The sequence below is a fragment of the Oncorhynchus mykiss genome, chromosome 10 (assembly GCF_057628025.1).
Source record: "Oncorhynchus mykiss isolate SJ-2025 chromosome 10, ASM5762802v1, whole genome shotgun sequence".
In the NCBI taxonomy this organism is placed as follows: Eukaryota; Metazoa; Chordata; class Actinopteri; order Salmoniformes; family Salmonidae; genus Oncorhynchus; species Oncorhynchus mykiss.
In genome coordinates, this window is record NC_143031.1 from 20,715,658 (window position 1) to 20,729,608 (window position 13,951).

Sequence of the window (13,951 nt, forward strand, 5' to 3'; positions counted from 1 at the left end):
TTATTTGCATGGCAAAGGGGGACTTTGCTATTAATTGCTATTCATCTGATCACTCTTCATAACATTCTGGAGTATATGCAAATTGCCATCATACAAACTGAGGCAGCAGACTTTGTGAAAATTTATATTTGTGTCATTCTCAAAACTTTTGGCCACGACTGTACATGAATGTATAGTTAAAGTGACGATGCATAGATGATAAACAGAGAGTCGCAGCAGCGTAAAAGGAGGGGTTGAGGTTGAGGGGCACACAATGCAAATAGTCCGGGTAGCCATTTGATTAGCTGTTCAAGAGTCTTATGGCTTGGGGGTAAAAACTGTTGAGAAGCCTTTTTGTCCTAGACTTGGCACTCCAGTACCGCTTGCCATGCGGTAGTAGAGAGAACAGTCTATGAATGGGGTGGCTGGGGGTCTTTAACAATTTTCTGGGCCTTCCTCTGACACCGCCTGGTGTAGAGGTCCTGGATGGCAGGCAGCTTAGCCCCAGTGATGTACTGGGCCGTATGCACTGGGCCGTATGTTATTTTAGTAAGATTTCGCTACTGTCACAGAATATAATCTGAATGTGAGGATGATTCAACTGATTCTAGATTACAGTGCATTCGGAAAGTATTCAGACCCCTTGACTTTTTCCACATTTTCTATGTTACAGCCTTTTTCTAAAATTGATTAATTGTTATTTTCCCTCACCAATCTACACACAATACCCCATAATGACAAAGCAAAAACAGCTTTTAAGACATAACATTTTTGCAAACTGAAATATCACATTTACATAAATATTCAGACTTTGCTATGAGACTCGAAATTGAGCTCAGGTCCATCCTGTTTCCATTGATCATCCTTGAGATGTTTCTACAACTTGATTGGAGTCCACCTGTGGTAAATTCTATTGATTGGACATTTGATTTGAAAAGGCACACCTGTCTACACAGTTGACAGTGCATGTCAGAGCAAGCCATGAGTTCGAAGGAATTATCCGTAGAGCTCCGTGACAGGATTGTGTCGAGGCACAGATCTGGGTAAGGGTACAAAAAAAATGCTGCAGCATTGAAGGTCCCCAAGATCACAGTGGTCTCCATCATTCTTAAATGGAAGAAGTTTAGAACCACCAAGACTCTTCCTAGAGCTGGCTGCCCGGCCAAACTGAGCAATCAGGGGAGAAGGGCCTCAGGGTGACCAAGAACCTGATGGTCACTGACAGAGCTCCAGAGTTCCTCTGTGGAGATGGGAGAACCTTCCAAAGGACAATCATCTCTGCAGCACTCCACCAATCAAGCCTTTATGGTAGAGTGGTCAGACGGGAGCCACTCCTCAGTAAAAGGCACATGACTGACCGCTTGGAGTTTGCTAAAAGGCACTGAATGCCAAGCGTCACTTCTGGAGGAAACCTGGCACCATCCCTACGGTGAAGCATGGTGGTGGTGGCAGCAGCATCATGCTGTGGGGATGTTTTTCAGTGTCACTAGTCAGGATCAAGAAAAAGATGTACAGAACAAAGTACAGAGAGATCCCCTGTTGAAAACCTGCTCCAGAGTGCTCAGGACCTCAGACTGGGGCAAAGGTTCACCTTCCAACAGGACAACGACCCTAAGCACACAACCAAGACAACGCAGGACCAAGACAACGCAGGAGTGGCTTCGGGACAAATCTCTGAATGTCCCAGCCATAGCCCGGTCTTGAACTCGATCAAACATCTCTGGAGAGACCTGAAAATAGCTGTGCAGTGATGCTCCCCATCCAACCTGACAGAACTTGAGAGGATCTGCAGTGAAGAATGGGAGAAACTCCCCAAATACAGGTGTGCCAAGCTTATAGCATCATACCCAAGAAGACTCTAGGCTGTAATCGCTGCCAAAGGTGCTTCAACAAAGTACTGAGTAAAGGGTCTGAATACTCATATAAATGTGTTATTTCAATTTTTCAAAAAAATTACAAATATTTTTAAAAAATCTAAAAACCTGTTTTTGCTTTGTAATTATGGGGTATTGTGTGTAGAATAATGAGAACATTTAATATATATATGTATATAGGCAAGTCAGTTAAGAACAAATTCTTATTTTCAATGATGGCCTAAGAACCATGTTGGGTTAACTGCCTTGTTCAGGGGCAGAACGACAGATTTTTACCTTGGCAGCTTGGGGATTTGATCTTGCAACCTTTCGGTTACTAGTCCAACTCTCTAACCACTAGGTTACCTGTCGCCCCCTTATAGAATAAGGCTATAATGTAACAAAATGTGGGAAAGGTCAAGGGGTCTGAATACTTTCCGAGTGCACTGTAACTGTATTGATATTTGTGTTTGACCTTTGCTGGTTGTTTCCAGGTCATCAGTGTGCCTGAGGGGGATTTCTTCTTTGACTTTGTGAGACATCTGACCGACTGGATCAAAAAAGCCAGACCTGCAAAGGACGGTAAAGACATCTGTTGACTGTAGAGGGCCCTAGTAGAAAGGTTACCCGTAGGAACGGAAAATCCAAGATGAGATCTCTTCTTTATCACCTTTAATTCTCCAAGACAAAAATTAGCTTTATTCAACACTGAAAAATGATTGCTTATTTTCTCATACTTCTCTTCTCAAATTTTGCTCCAGAGAAACAACCATATATCATCTCAGATCTGTCTCACTCTGATCAAAATATAATTTTTATAAAGTCTCTCAAATTGAAAGGATTGAATAAACCACCTTTGGGCTATGACCCAAAATTACCCAAGTTGTTAGTTTCAGGGTTAAATAAGTCTATTTTCAACTTTCATGTAGGCATCCAACATTATTGGGGTCAGAAAGAAAGAATGACGCACCATATTAATCCTAAGGATTTATTGATGACCCAAATTTCAGCACGTAGTGTGGCCTTCAGGAGTGGGCCACATAAATATTTTATCAAACATGGTGTTTCATGTTATAGGACTGTCAATGTGTTGTGGTTAAAGCTAGATGAAGGTTAAGCTTGGGTTGGGGAACTTGCCATCTATGTTGATGTATTAATATGATAGGTGTGTCCTGAATCTCTCGGTATCATCCATCTGCAGGTGTAGTGCCTTCACTGACCTATCAGGTTTTCTTCATGAAGAAATTGTGGACCAATACCATACCAGGGAAAGACTCCATGGCTGACTACATCTTTCACTACTACCAGGTGTGTGTGGGTGTGCGAGTGCTCGTGCGTATTTGTGTAAGTGTATTGACCCTCCTCACTGCTCTTTCTTCAGGAGCTTCCAAAGTATCTCCGTGGTTACCACCAGTGTTCCCGGGAAGAGGTTTTCCAGCTGGGAGCGCTGATCTACAGGGTGAAGTTTGAGGAGGACAAATCCCAGTTTCCAAACATTCCCAAGATGTTGAAGGAGCTGATCCCTCAGGACCAGATCAGACACCTCTCGCCTGACGACTGGAAACGGGTGAGTCGGAAAATTAGAATTTCTGTCGGCATAAATAGTGTTTAACATGATTGTTGAACTACCTTGTCACTGTACCCCACACATACAATTATCTGTAAGGTCCCTCAGTCAAGAATTTCAAACAGATTCAACCACAAAGACCAGGGAGGTTTTCCAATGCCTCGCAAAGAAGGGCACCCTTTGAGCATGATGAAGTTATTAATTACACTTTGGATGGTGTATCAATACACCCAGTCACTACAAAGATACAGGCGTCCTTCCTAACTTAGTTGCTGGAGAAGAATGAACCTGCTTAGTGATTTCACCATGAGGTCAATGGTGATTTTAAAACAATTACAGGGTTTAATGGCTGTGATAGGAGAAAACGGAGGATGGATCAACAACCTTGTAGTTACTCCACAGTACTAAACTAAATGACAGAGTGAAAAGAAGGAAGCCTGTTATGGGTATGCTTGTCATCGGTAAGGACTAGGGGTTTTTTTTTAGGATGAAAAGAAATAGAGTACAGATAAACACAGGCAAAATCCAAGAGGAAAACCTGGTTCAGTTTGCTTTCCAACAAACACTGAGAGACAAATTCAGGAAAAAAAACTAAAAAACGCAAAAGCCAAATATACACTGACGACAACATTGAATGTTCCTGAGTTTTGACTTAAATCGGCTTGAAAATCTATGGACAGACTTGAAAATGACTGTCTAGCAATGATCAACAAACAACTTGACAGAGCTTGAAGAATTTTAAAAAGCATAATGTGCAAATATTGTAGAATCCAGGTGTGCAAAGCTCTTAGAGACTTACCCAGAAAGATTCACAGCTCTAATCGCTGCAAAAGGTGATTCTAACATGTATTGACTTATTCTTCAATAAAATAGCAAATATGTCAAAAAGCATTGTTTTCACATTGTCATTGTGTTTAGATGGGTGAGACAATAAATTTTGAATTCAAGCTGTAACACAACAAAATGTGAAATTGTTCATGAGGTATGAATACTTTCTGAATGCACTGGAGTACAGTGAACCACGCTTGCGCGATGAGTAACCTTGCCTTAGACCTGAAGACTAGTGTTAGCTCCCAGAGTGAATGCCTAGGCTTTAGCTCAATGGGCTAACACAGTTTTGTAGCGTATAGGAATCCGGGAGGTTAAATCATATTTGGTCACACACTCTGCTGCTTGTTTTTTGTCTTACAGTCTATAGTGGCGTTTTTCAACAAGCAGTCGGGGAAGACTCGAGAGGAGGCCAAGCTCTCATTCCTCAAAGTCATTTTCAAGTGGCCTACGTTTGGTTCGGCCTTCTTTGAAGTCAAGGTAAAGAATGATCATTGTTTGTGTTTTTTCTTCTTTTTTTTTACATTTGAGTCACCATGTGTATTTGAGTGCTGATTAGTACTTCGGGAGGTTTTTGTTCAAATGAATTTTCTTGATCAATGGTGTTAATTTCAGAATAGTTCATTCAATCTCAATCGTGGACTATTGTTATTGACCTGGTCAAAGAGTTGTTGTGCATTCCTTGCTACTTTTTAATTTTTTTAAACTTGTTTTATAAATGTATTATCTCGGTCAGTTTATCTGTGGTAAGGGCCTATTGTCTGCCTCAATCCCAGTATCTATTTAATGAATTTTTAGAACATCACAAACTCAAGTTGTTTGTTATAGGTTTGTGAGATACCAATTGTGACTAAACTGATGTTTTCCTATTCAACAGCAAACCAGTGATCCAAACTTCCCAGAGATCCTCTTGATAGCAATCAACAAACATGGTGTCAGCCTGATCGACCCCAAGTCAAAGGTGAGTGTGTGCCTACATGCATGGGTGTGTGTGCACATTTTCTTGCGCACACATGTGTGTTATGGAAGTTGTGTATGTGTGTGTTTACTGTGTAATTCTCTAATTCCCACCTCAACAGGACATCTTGACCACACACCCATTCACTAAGATCTCCAACTGGAGCAGTGGCAACACCTACTTCCACATCACCATCGGAAACCTGGTCCGAGGCACCAAGCTGCTGTGTGAGACCTCACTGGTGAGCTACTGGACGTTTCAACACCCACAATATGACATGACATAACATATGACATAAAATGACATTATACACACTGTATCAACTAAAGTATTCTAAAGATGCGTACCAAAAAAAGCACTTGTCTTTTCCTACAAGCATTGACTTTGCTGATAATTACTTAATTGAGTATTATTGTAAATAATATTATAAATATTGACTTACTATAACCAATTTCAAATCCACAGTTTTTATGCAAGTAATGTCATACCGTATAAAAAAAAAATCACAACAGCTGTGATGAGAACAGGGAGCTTTGGTACAATATTATAAATGCCAACAGATAATTATTTCGTTTGTAATTTGTTTGTTTGTTTGACATTGTGGTATCTTTTTGTGTCTGTAAAATTAATTATGCAAGAAATGGCGGTGGAAATGCCTTTATGCGTAAATATTGATATAATAACCATTATATTGAAGTAAACTTGGAGTCACACAATGATATGGTGTGTGGTCCTCCTACTACGACTCTGGTAAGCATGCAATTTATTAGGCTACAGATTAAATAAGTTATGGTGAACTTCACAGGGTGGTGAAAGTGCAGTGATTTTGATGCTACTTTCCAATAAATATTGAGGGTCGAAAATGTATAGTAAATGTAGGCGAAATATTGGCTTTTATACAGTGCCTTGCGAAAGTATTCGGCCCCCTTGAACTTTGCGACCTTTTGCCACATTTCAGGCTTCAAACATAAAGATATAAAACTGTATTTTTTTGTGAATAATCAACAACAAGTGGGACACAATCATGAAGTGGAACGACATTTATTGGATATTTCAAACTTTTTTAACATATCAAAAACTGAAAAATTGGGCGTGCAAAATTATTCAGCCCCTTTACTTTCAGTGCAGCAAACTCTCTCCAGAAGTTCATTGAGGATCTATGAATGATCCAATGTTTACCTAAATGACTAATGATGATAAATACAATCCACCTGTGTGTAATCAAGTCTCCGTATAAATGCACCTGCACTGTGATAGTCTCAGAGTTCCGTTAAAAGAGCAGAGAGCATCATGAAGAACAAGGAACACACCAGGCAGGTCCAAGATACTGTTGTGAAGAAGTTTAAAGCCGGATTTGGATACAAAAAGATTTCCCAAGCTTTAAACATCCCAAGGAGCACTGTGCAAGCGATAATATTGAAATGGAAGGAGTATCAGACCACTGCAAATCTCCCAAGACCTGGCCGTCCCTCTAAACTTTCAGCTCATACAAGGAGAAGACTGATCAGAGATGCAGCCAAGAGGCCCATGATCACTCTGGATGAACTGCAGAGATCTACAGCTGAGGTGGGAGACTCTGTCCATAGGACAACAATCAGTCGTATATTGCACAAATCTGGCCTTTATGGAAGAGTGGCAAGAAGAAAGGCATTTCTTAAAGATATCCATAAAAAGTGTTGTTTAAAGTTTGCCACAAGCCACCTGGGAGACACACCAAACATGTGGAAGAAGGTGCTCTGGTCAGATGAAACCAAAATGGAACTTTTTGGCAACAATGCAAAACGTTATGTTTGGCGTAAAAGCAACACAGCTGAACACACCATCCCCACTGTCAAACATGGTGGTGGCAGCATCATGGTTTGGGCCTGCTTTTCTTCAGCAGGGACAGGGAATATGGTTAAAATTGATGGGAAGATTGATGTAGCCAAATACAGGACCATTGTGGAAGAAAACCTGATGGAGTCTGCAAAAGACCTGAGACTGGGACGGAGATTTGTCTTCCAGCAAGACAATGATCCAAAACATAAAGCAAAATCTATAATGGAATGGTTCAAAAATAAACATATCCAGGTGTTAGAATGGCCAAGTCAAAGTCCAGACCTGAATCCAATCGAGAATCTGTGGAAAGAACTGAAAACTGCTGTTCACAAATGCTCTCCATCCAACCTCACTGAGCTCGAGTTGTTTTGCAAGGAGGAATGGGAAAAAAATTCAGTCTCTCGATGTGCAAAACTGATAGAGACATACCCCAAGCGACTTACAGCTGTAATCGCAGCAAAAGGTGGCGCTACAAAGTATTAACTTAAGGGGGCTGAATAATTTTGCACGGCCAATTTTTCCGTTTTTGATTTGTTAAAAAAGTTTGAAATATCCAATAAATGTCATTCCACTTCATGATTGTGTCCCACTTGTTGTTGATTCTTCACAAAAAAAGACAGTTTTATATCTTTATGTTTGAAGCCTGAAATGTGGCAAAGGTCGCAAAGTTCAAGGGGGTCGAATACTTTCGCAAGGCACTGTATATTAAGGGTTTATTGAATAATTTGTTAATTTTATTTTGTAGGCTACAGATTCCCTTTCAACGGAGTGTGTCTGCTCATGGAGGAGACTGGTGCTTCTGGCAACCCACTGCAGTTAGACTAGATCATTTGATGATGGTGATGCCAGACTTGATAAGAGTGCAAGTGTCCTGTGATCAAAAGTCGCAGTCATGGTCTTAGCCTGAAATTAGCCTGAATGCAGATAGAAAAGCCTTTTCAATGGTGTACATGTGTGGTTCTGTAGCTTTGTCAAACGTTTAAATAATACATGCAAGCAGACCTGGGTTCAAATGCTGAGTGTTTGATAGGGCCTGTTTGGAGTGACAGTTGGGCAGATTTTCACTTTTGGGAATACTCCGTTGGCTCCATTGCACCAGGCAAGCTCAATCAAGCACACTCTAAAGTATTTGACAGAAAACAAATACTACTATTTGAACACGTCTGATTCATATTCTGCAATGAAATATTGAAAGGCATTAATGTACCTTTAAACTGGTTTGTTTGTCTGTGTGACCACAGGGCTACAAGATGGACGACCTCCTGACCTCTTACATCAGCCAGATGCTGACCACCATGACCAAACAGCGCGGTTCCCGTGGCAACATCAAGTGATCTGGAAAGTCATCGATCCCGCTGTTGAGTGTATTAGTGTAGGCCTCGAGGGCTTTGTGTGATCTATCACACGGTTTCATTAAAACATAGAGGGATAAATACAACCCTTCCTCCATAACATGCTAAATCAATTACATGCATACATACACACACAAACTCGCACACATACATATATGTGCACGTACGCATGCACACACACACAAACACACACACACAATCAATGAAATGTATACATACACACACGCATATACACACTTGACAGATTCTCCCTAAGATGTAGATGAAAGAGAGTAGGAAGGACAGGAGCTTGAGAACCTCTGGTCTAATAGTCTGTTGTACAGATACTGTTAATCTCAGCACTACAGACACAACGTTGATGCAACATCTCGCAGCAAAGTCTGAGAGACATTGGAAATCATGCATCTCCACACACTATTGTGTTACAGAAATGTATATAGATCGTTGGTTATAGTGATGGAGGCATGATAGCAGTATTACGACAAGAATACTCTTTTTTCATTGTCAATAGATATGGTGATGATTTAAATGTTTGATTTATGTTTTGGCCATGACAATGTTTTGACTTATCGTCAGATGTTGGTATATATCTTGGGTCCTGTCTTAACAATCACCAATTGCCTTTACTTGACCTAAATGCACAACCAACGATTGCAACTTTTTACATGGCAACTAATCAACTTTATTTAGAAAATGTTTTTATGCAAAGCATTTGATCGTAAAATGTCCAATAATGTGATTTATAAATGTTTGGCCTAAACCTATACAACTATGGCTTGTCCATACTATAGATATCATGTGTAATCATTGCATTATATTGTTTTAGAGTTTAATTCAAAATTGGCCCTCATTGTCGCAGGCAGGCTAAATACTTTTTTTAAATACCCGATCAGTGTTATTAGTACAATTGATGTATTAATGAAGTTTATTTGAAGTACATTTGATGAGAACAGTCAGATTGATCTCTGGACATTAGCTGGCTCTAGGACTTTGCATACAGTGTGTATACCACATCACTGTAAAAACATTTAGTGGAAAGTTGACAATATTTAATAATGTGATATTTCTAACAAGCACATATTTAGCTGTTTGCCTAATGAATTAATCATTGAAGAAAATGTATTCTGTAAATAAAGACCTCCGGTCCATATGACTTGTCTTTAAAAAAAATTGTGGATCAAATCAAGGATTTTTAAGTATTAAAGGTCAACTCTGTTACGGCATCGTCATAGACAAAATATAGTCTACATACAGAAATGAACAACAAAAATGTCAGGACTGACATCATTGGCTCTTAATGGTGGCAGTTTTGGCATATTAAAGTTATTGTTGATGTCTGTAAACAGGAAGTCACCCCACTGTGTATGGTGATGTCAAATTGCTTAGTCTACCTTAAAACGTAATCTCAGTGACATTAATGTTCTGCACCGTTCTGTATAGTGGATATTAATTTAGGTCAAATTGTTCCTGTTTTTTAAATGTTGGTCCATGACAACAAATATTTTGGTATTAATAAAGAAATTACAAATATTTCCTTTCATGCCTAATGTTCATCATCCCAAAAGATGAATGAGCCTATTTCACTATCACATAATTTCATAATGAGAAAACATGTGTGCATTTTACGGCTCAAAGCAACAAAAATGTAACAAACAGTTCAGTTAACTTCTGATAATGTTTATGCAAAAGAAATCCCATAGTTTACAATGATGTCATAGCGAAATGGGCTCATACAAAATACAATGGCTATCACCACCAACTGAGCTCTACTTTTAGACTATCATTTTAATATAATACTCTTCTGATTGGAACAGAATGACAGAACTGTAAACAACAGATAATTCTTTCTATAACGATCTTACAACCAAGATAACATTACAGGTGTCGTACACAGATGACAAATCAGACTGGTATCTTATACTGTGATTCTTTGGCTAAACATACTTTTTTCCTAGGTATTCCTAAGGCTTTGTATAGTGATTTAAAGGCTGCCCCTTATCACAAAGCTGCGGTGGCGCTAGGTTACTCATCAATATGTTGTCAGTCATAAAGAAATCTAACAGGTTTCATAATCATTACTAGAAAAACTGTCTTTCAGCTACCAGAGCTGAAGTTGGTATTCTTCACATTGATTAGACAACACTGCACAGTAAAGCTGAGGCACAATCAACTGAAGAGAGAGATGTAAGAGTTCTGCTATAATTTGGCTAAAAGGACTAAATATTGTACAACATTAGCTTTTTTTTAATCATTGCCAGAAGGATTTTCATTTGTGTTGAAAACAAATTTGTTAAAAACAATGACCTCAATATGAACCATATAAAATATATAGATATGGACCATGGAAATACAGTGTACTTGTTCTCTGTAGGTCACTTATGTCATTGCAGTGATTATATGCTGCAAAGTTCTATGGACTTCACCTCGTTACAATGCCTTATGCTCAATAAAGTGATAAGTACTTATAAACATTGAACACAACCAATCAAACACATTAATTTATCTCCAGACACAAACAAAGGATTATCATGTCATATCCAAACCGGAGTTCTAATAGTACCCATTTTTCTTTGTGATATTTCAGCGCTGTTTATACCTGGTTCCAACATGCGTCCTTTATTCTGATCTTCTCCATATTCTGATTGTGTCCACATTTTTAAACAGGTGTAGACAATCAAAATACATTGTGATCAGATGTTCCTGCCGACCTCCGGAGGTAGTCAGGTCGTGTCTACACGTGACACTTACATAACTTCTGCTATCAGAATAGGAAGATCGCATTGAAAAGATGGGTCTCTAGACGCACAAATGTCGCTTTGTGGTCTGATTGTGTTCAGATCTGGCTGACCACTTCAGGAGGCGGATTTCTCCTCAGTCTGGTCGAATCAGGCAGCTGAAAGTGCATACAATGGGTAACGTCATCAGCACTCCTCCCACAAGTCTCCAGAAAACTTGTGTTTTGGGACCGAGAGGAACCTTTTCATTATAACGTTGTTTTTTTGGCTAGAGTTATGCTAATCCGTTTGCAATTCATTTTGCGTTGCTTGCTGGCTAGCTAGCTACAGTAGGTAACACAACAACGTCTGATGGCAGTAGTTATCAGATTATTCCTATTTCACCGTTTGTAGAATGCATACTGGCAGTTGAAAATAGCGCGGGAAAAGGGAATCCGGACATGGTAGACGCATTTCAATTTAGGTGTAGACGCATGACGCGTTTGGAATTCCATGATCAGAATACTAAACCTGCATGAACTGTCCAGCCTAGACACGGCCTCGGGCACGCAGGCTGCATTTAGATAGGCGGCCCAATTCTGAATTCAATGATCTGATTGGTCAAAACACCAATTAGTGGAAAAAAAAAAATCCGATTTGGGCTTCCTGTCTAAACGCAGCCTTACAAGTGTAGACGGATCTGGATAGTGAAATAATTTACAAATCATCATTACCCCACCCTCTAAAACCATTCACAGGTGGGACCATTGCTTTATGGCATCAATATGTGAATAAAAATGAATAAATAAACAATTCTGAAATAATATCTGTCAAATAATTGACTTACAGGGAATGACCAGGAAATCTGGTCACAATGAGGACACATAAGATACATTTTAATAGCATGTGTAGACTGAACATGTGGTCACAATCTGAATGTGGACAAGATCAGGACACAGGATGCCTGTAAACTGCAGGAATAAACTAAGCTTGAGACAGTTTGATTGGAGTGCCAGATCCCAGATGGGGAAAATGCACTTTTTGGGACTACTTCATTGGTTCCCTTATGCCAGGAAAGGGCAATGAAGCACAGCTAAAGTATTTAAAAACATACTAATCGAACCCAGGTCTGGACATATTCACACATCTTATCGACCACACACTAACAAAATGGTCAAGCATTTGTGGTACACATAACTCAACACTGTAGTGGCTGCTGAAATGGAAAGGAACCTATGGACAATGGAGGGTAATACAAATTGAGAATATCTACAGCGGACGGTCACTTTTCTTGTTATATTAATTCAGTGAGTGTGTAATCCATCTCAAAGGACCTGGTTAAACAGTGTAGTAATCTCTTCCCACCACCAGATGGTGTCTGTAGTATGAACTATGAGTTGGTTGGTCCTTGAGGTTGTCTGGGCTGTTCTTCAGTCACATTTGACTTAAATTAATTAAGGCAGGGCTGCCCAACCCTCTTCCTGGAGATCTACTGTCCTTTATGTTTTCAGTCAAACCCACTTTAGCATATCTGATTCAGCTAGTTAAGGTCTTGTTGAGCAGCTAATTAGTAGAATCAGGTGTGTTAAATTAGGGTTGAACTTAAAACCCAACCTCCAGGAAGAGAGTTGGGCAGCCCGGTCTTAAGGATTAATATCTATCCAATGAAATCCCTTCTGCACGTGACACATCAGCTCCGATAGGCCTCACTCACATCATTTAACTATTTCTAATTCTCTTTGGCTCTCATTCTCTCACACAAATCTACAGGGGGTTGCCAGGTTGTGCTCTCGGTTTCCGGTAGGGTCCTGTGTTTCCAGGTTGGGTCGATTCTGGTGAATTGCCCGTTTGGGGTCCGGGAAGTTGCCAAGTTGAAAAGGAGAGTGAGGAGTGGTTTGCTTCAACTGAGCCTCACAGAGGTTGGTTGATTGGATATCAGTGCTCTGAGACGGTTGTCAAGTTAGGCTCAGCGGGCTCTCCCAGGATGTTGACACTGGAGACGGACCACACATCTGTCAGGGGGTGAGGTCAGGGTTTAGAGGTTGACAAAGGTCATTGATATATATGATATACACTACCGTTCAAAAGTTTGGGGTCACTTAAAATGACCTTGTTTTTGAAAGAAAATCATTTTTTGTCCATTAAAATAACATCAAATTGACCAGAAATACAGCGTAGACATTGTTCATGTTGTAAATGACTGATAGCTGGAAACGGCATATTTTTTATGTAAGATAGGCGTTCAGAGGCTCATTATCAGCAAACATCACTCCTGTGTTTCAATGACACGTTGTGTTAGCTAATCCAAGTTTATAATTTTAAAAGGCTAATTAATCATTAGAAAAACCTTTTGCAATGTTAGCACAGCTGAAAACTGTTGTGGTGATGAAAGAAGCAAAAAAACTAGCCTTCTTTAAACTAGTTGAGTATCTAGAGCATCAGCATTTGTGTGTTCGATTACAGGCTCAAATGGCCAGAAACAACGTACTTTCTTCTGAAACCCATCAGTCTATTCTTGTTCTCAGAAATGAAGGCTATTCAATGTGAGAAATTGCCAAGAAACTGAAGATCTCGTACAACGCTGTGTACAATGCCCTTCCCAGAACAGCGCAAACTGTCTCTAACCAGAATAGAAAGAGGAGTGGGAGGCCCCGGTGCACAACTGAGCAAGTGGACAAGTACATTAGAGTCTAGTTTTGAGATACAGACGCCTCACAAGTCCTCAACTGGCAGCTTCATTAAATAGTACCCGGAAAACACCAGTCTAAGCGTCAACAGTGAAGAGGCAACTCTGGGATGCTGGCCTTCTTGGCAGAATTCCCCTGTCCATTGTCTGTTCTTTTGTTAATCTTTTATTGTTATTGGCCAGTCTGAGATATGGC

The 13,951-nt window shown here is 39.9% G+C and overlaps 2 protein-coding genes across 4 annotated transcripts in view; one reads left to right on the forward strand and one right to left on the reverse strand.

Annotated features, from left to right (window-relative positions):
- The window catches only part of LOC110534865 (unconventional myosin-VIIa), a 70,555-nt gene extending 60,673 nt beyond the window's left edge, over window positions 1–9,882 (forward strand). The window contains exons 44-50 of the mRNA XM_036989866.2: window positions 2,327–2,414; window positions 3,034–3,140; window positions 3,214–3,399; window positions 4,591–4,707; window positions 5,105–5,188; window positions 5,307–5,426; window positions 8,245–9,882. Coding sequence (XP_036845761.1) covers window positions 2,327–2,414; window positions 3,034–3,140; window positions 3,214–3,399; window positions 4,591–4,707; window positions 5,105–5,188; window positions 5,307–5,426; window positions 8,245–8,337 — 795 coding nt within the window. The 3' untranslated portion in view covers window positions 8,338–9,882. The remainder of the gene's footprint in view (window positions 1–2,326; window positions 2,415–3,033; window positions 3,141–3,213; window positions 3,400–4,590; window positions 4,708–5,104; window positions 5,189–5,306; window positions 5,427–8,244) is intronic.
- Window positions 9,883–10,016: 134 nt separating this feature from the next.
- LOC110533473 (glycerophosphodiester phosphodiesterase 2) overlaps window positions 10,017–13,951 on the reverse strand; it is a 31,684-nt gene continuing 27,749 nt past the window's right edge. For 2 of the 3 annotated variants that reach the window (XM_090186112.1, XM_090186114.1), the window contains one exon: window positions 10,017–13,081. In XM_090186112.1, coding sequence (XP_090042238.1) covers window positions 13,005–13,081 — 77 coding nt within the window. In that variant the 3' untranslated portion in view covers window positions 10,017–13,004. The remainder of the gene's footprint in view (window positions 13,082–13,951) is intronic. The other variant, XR_016483610.1, reaches the window with a different exon arrangement.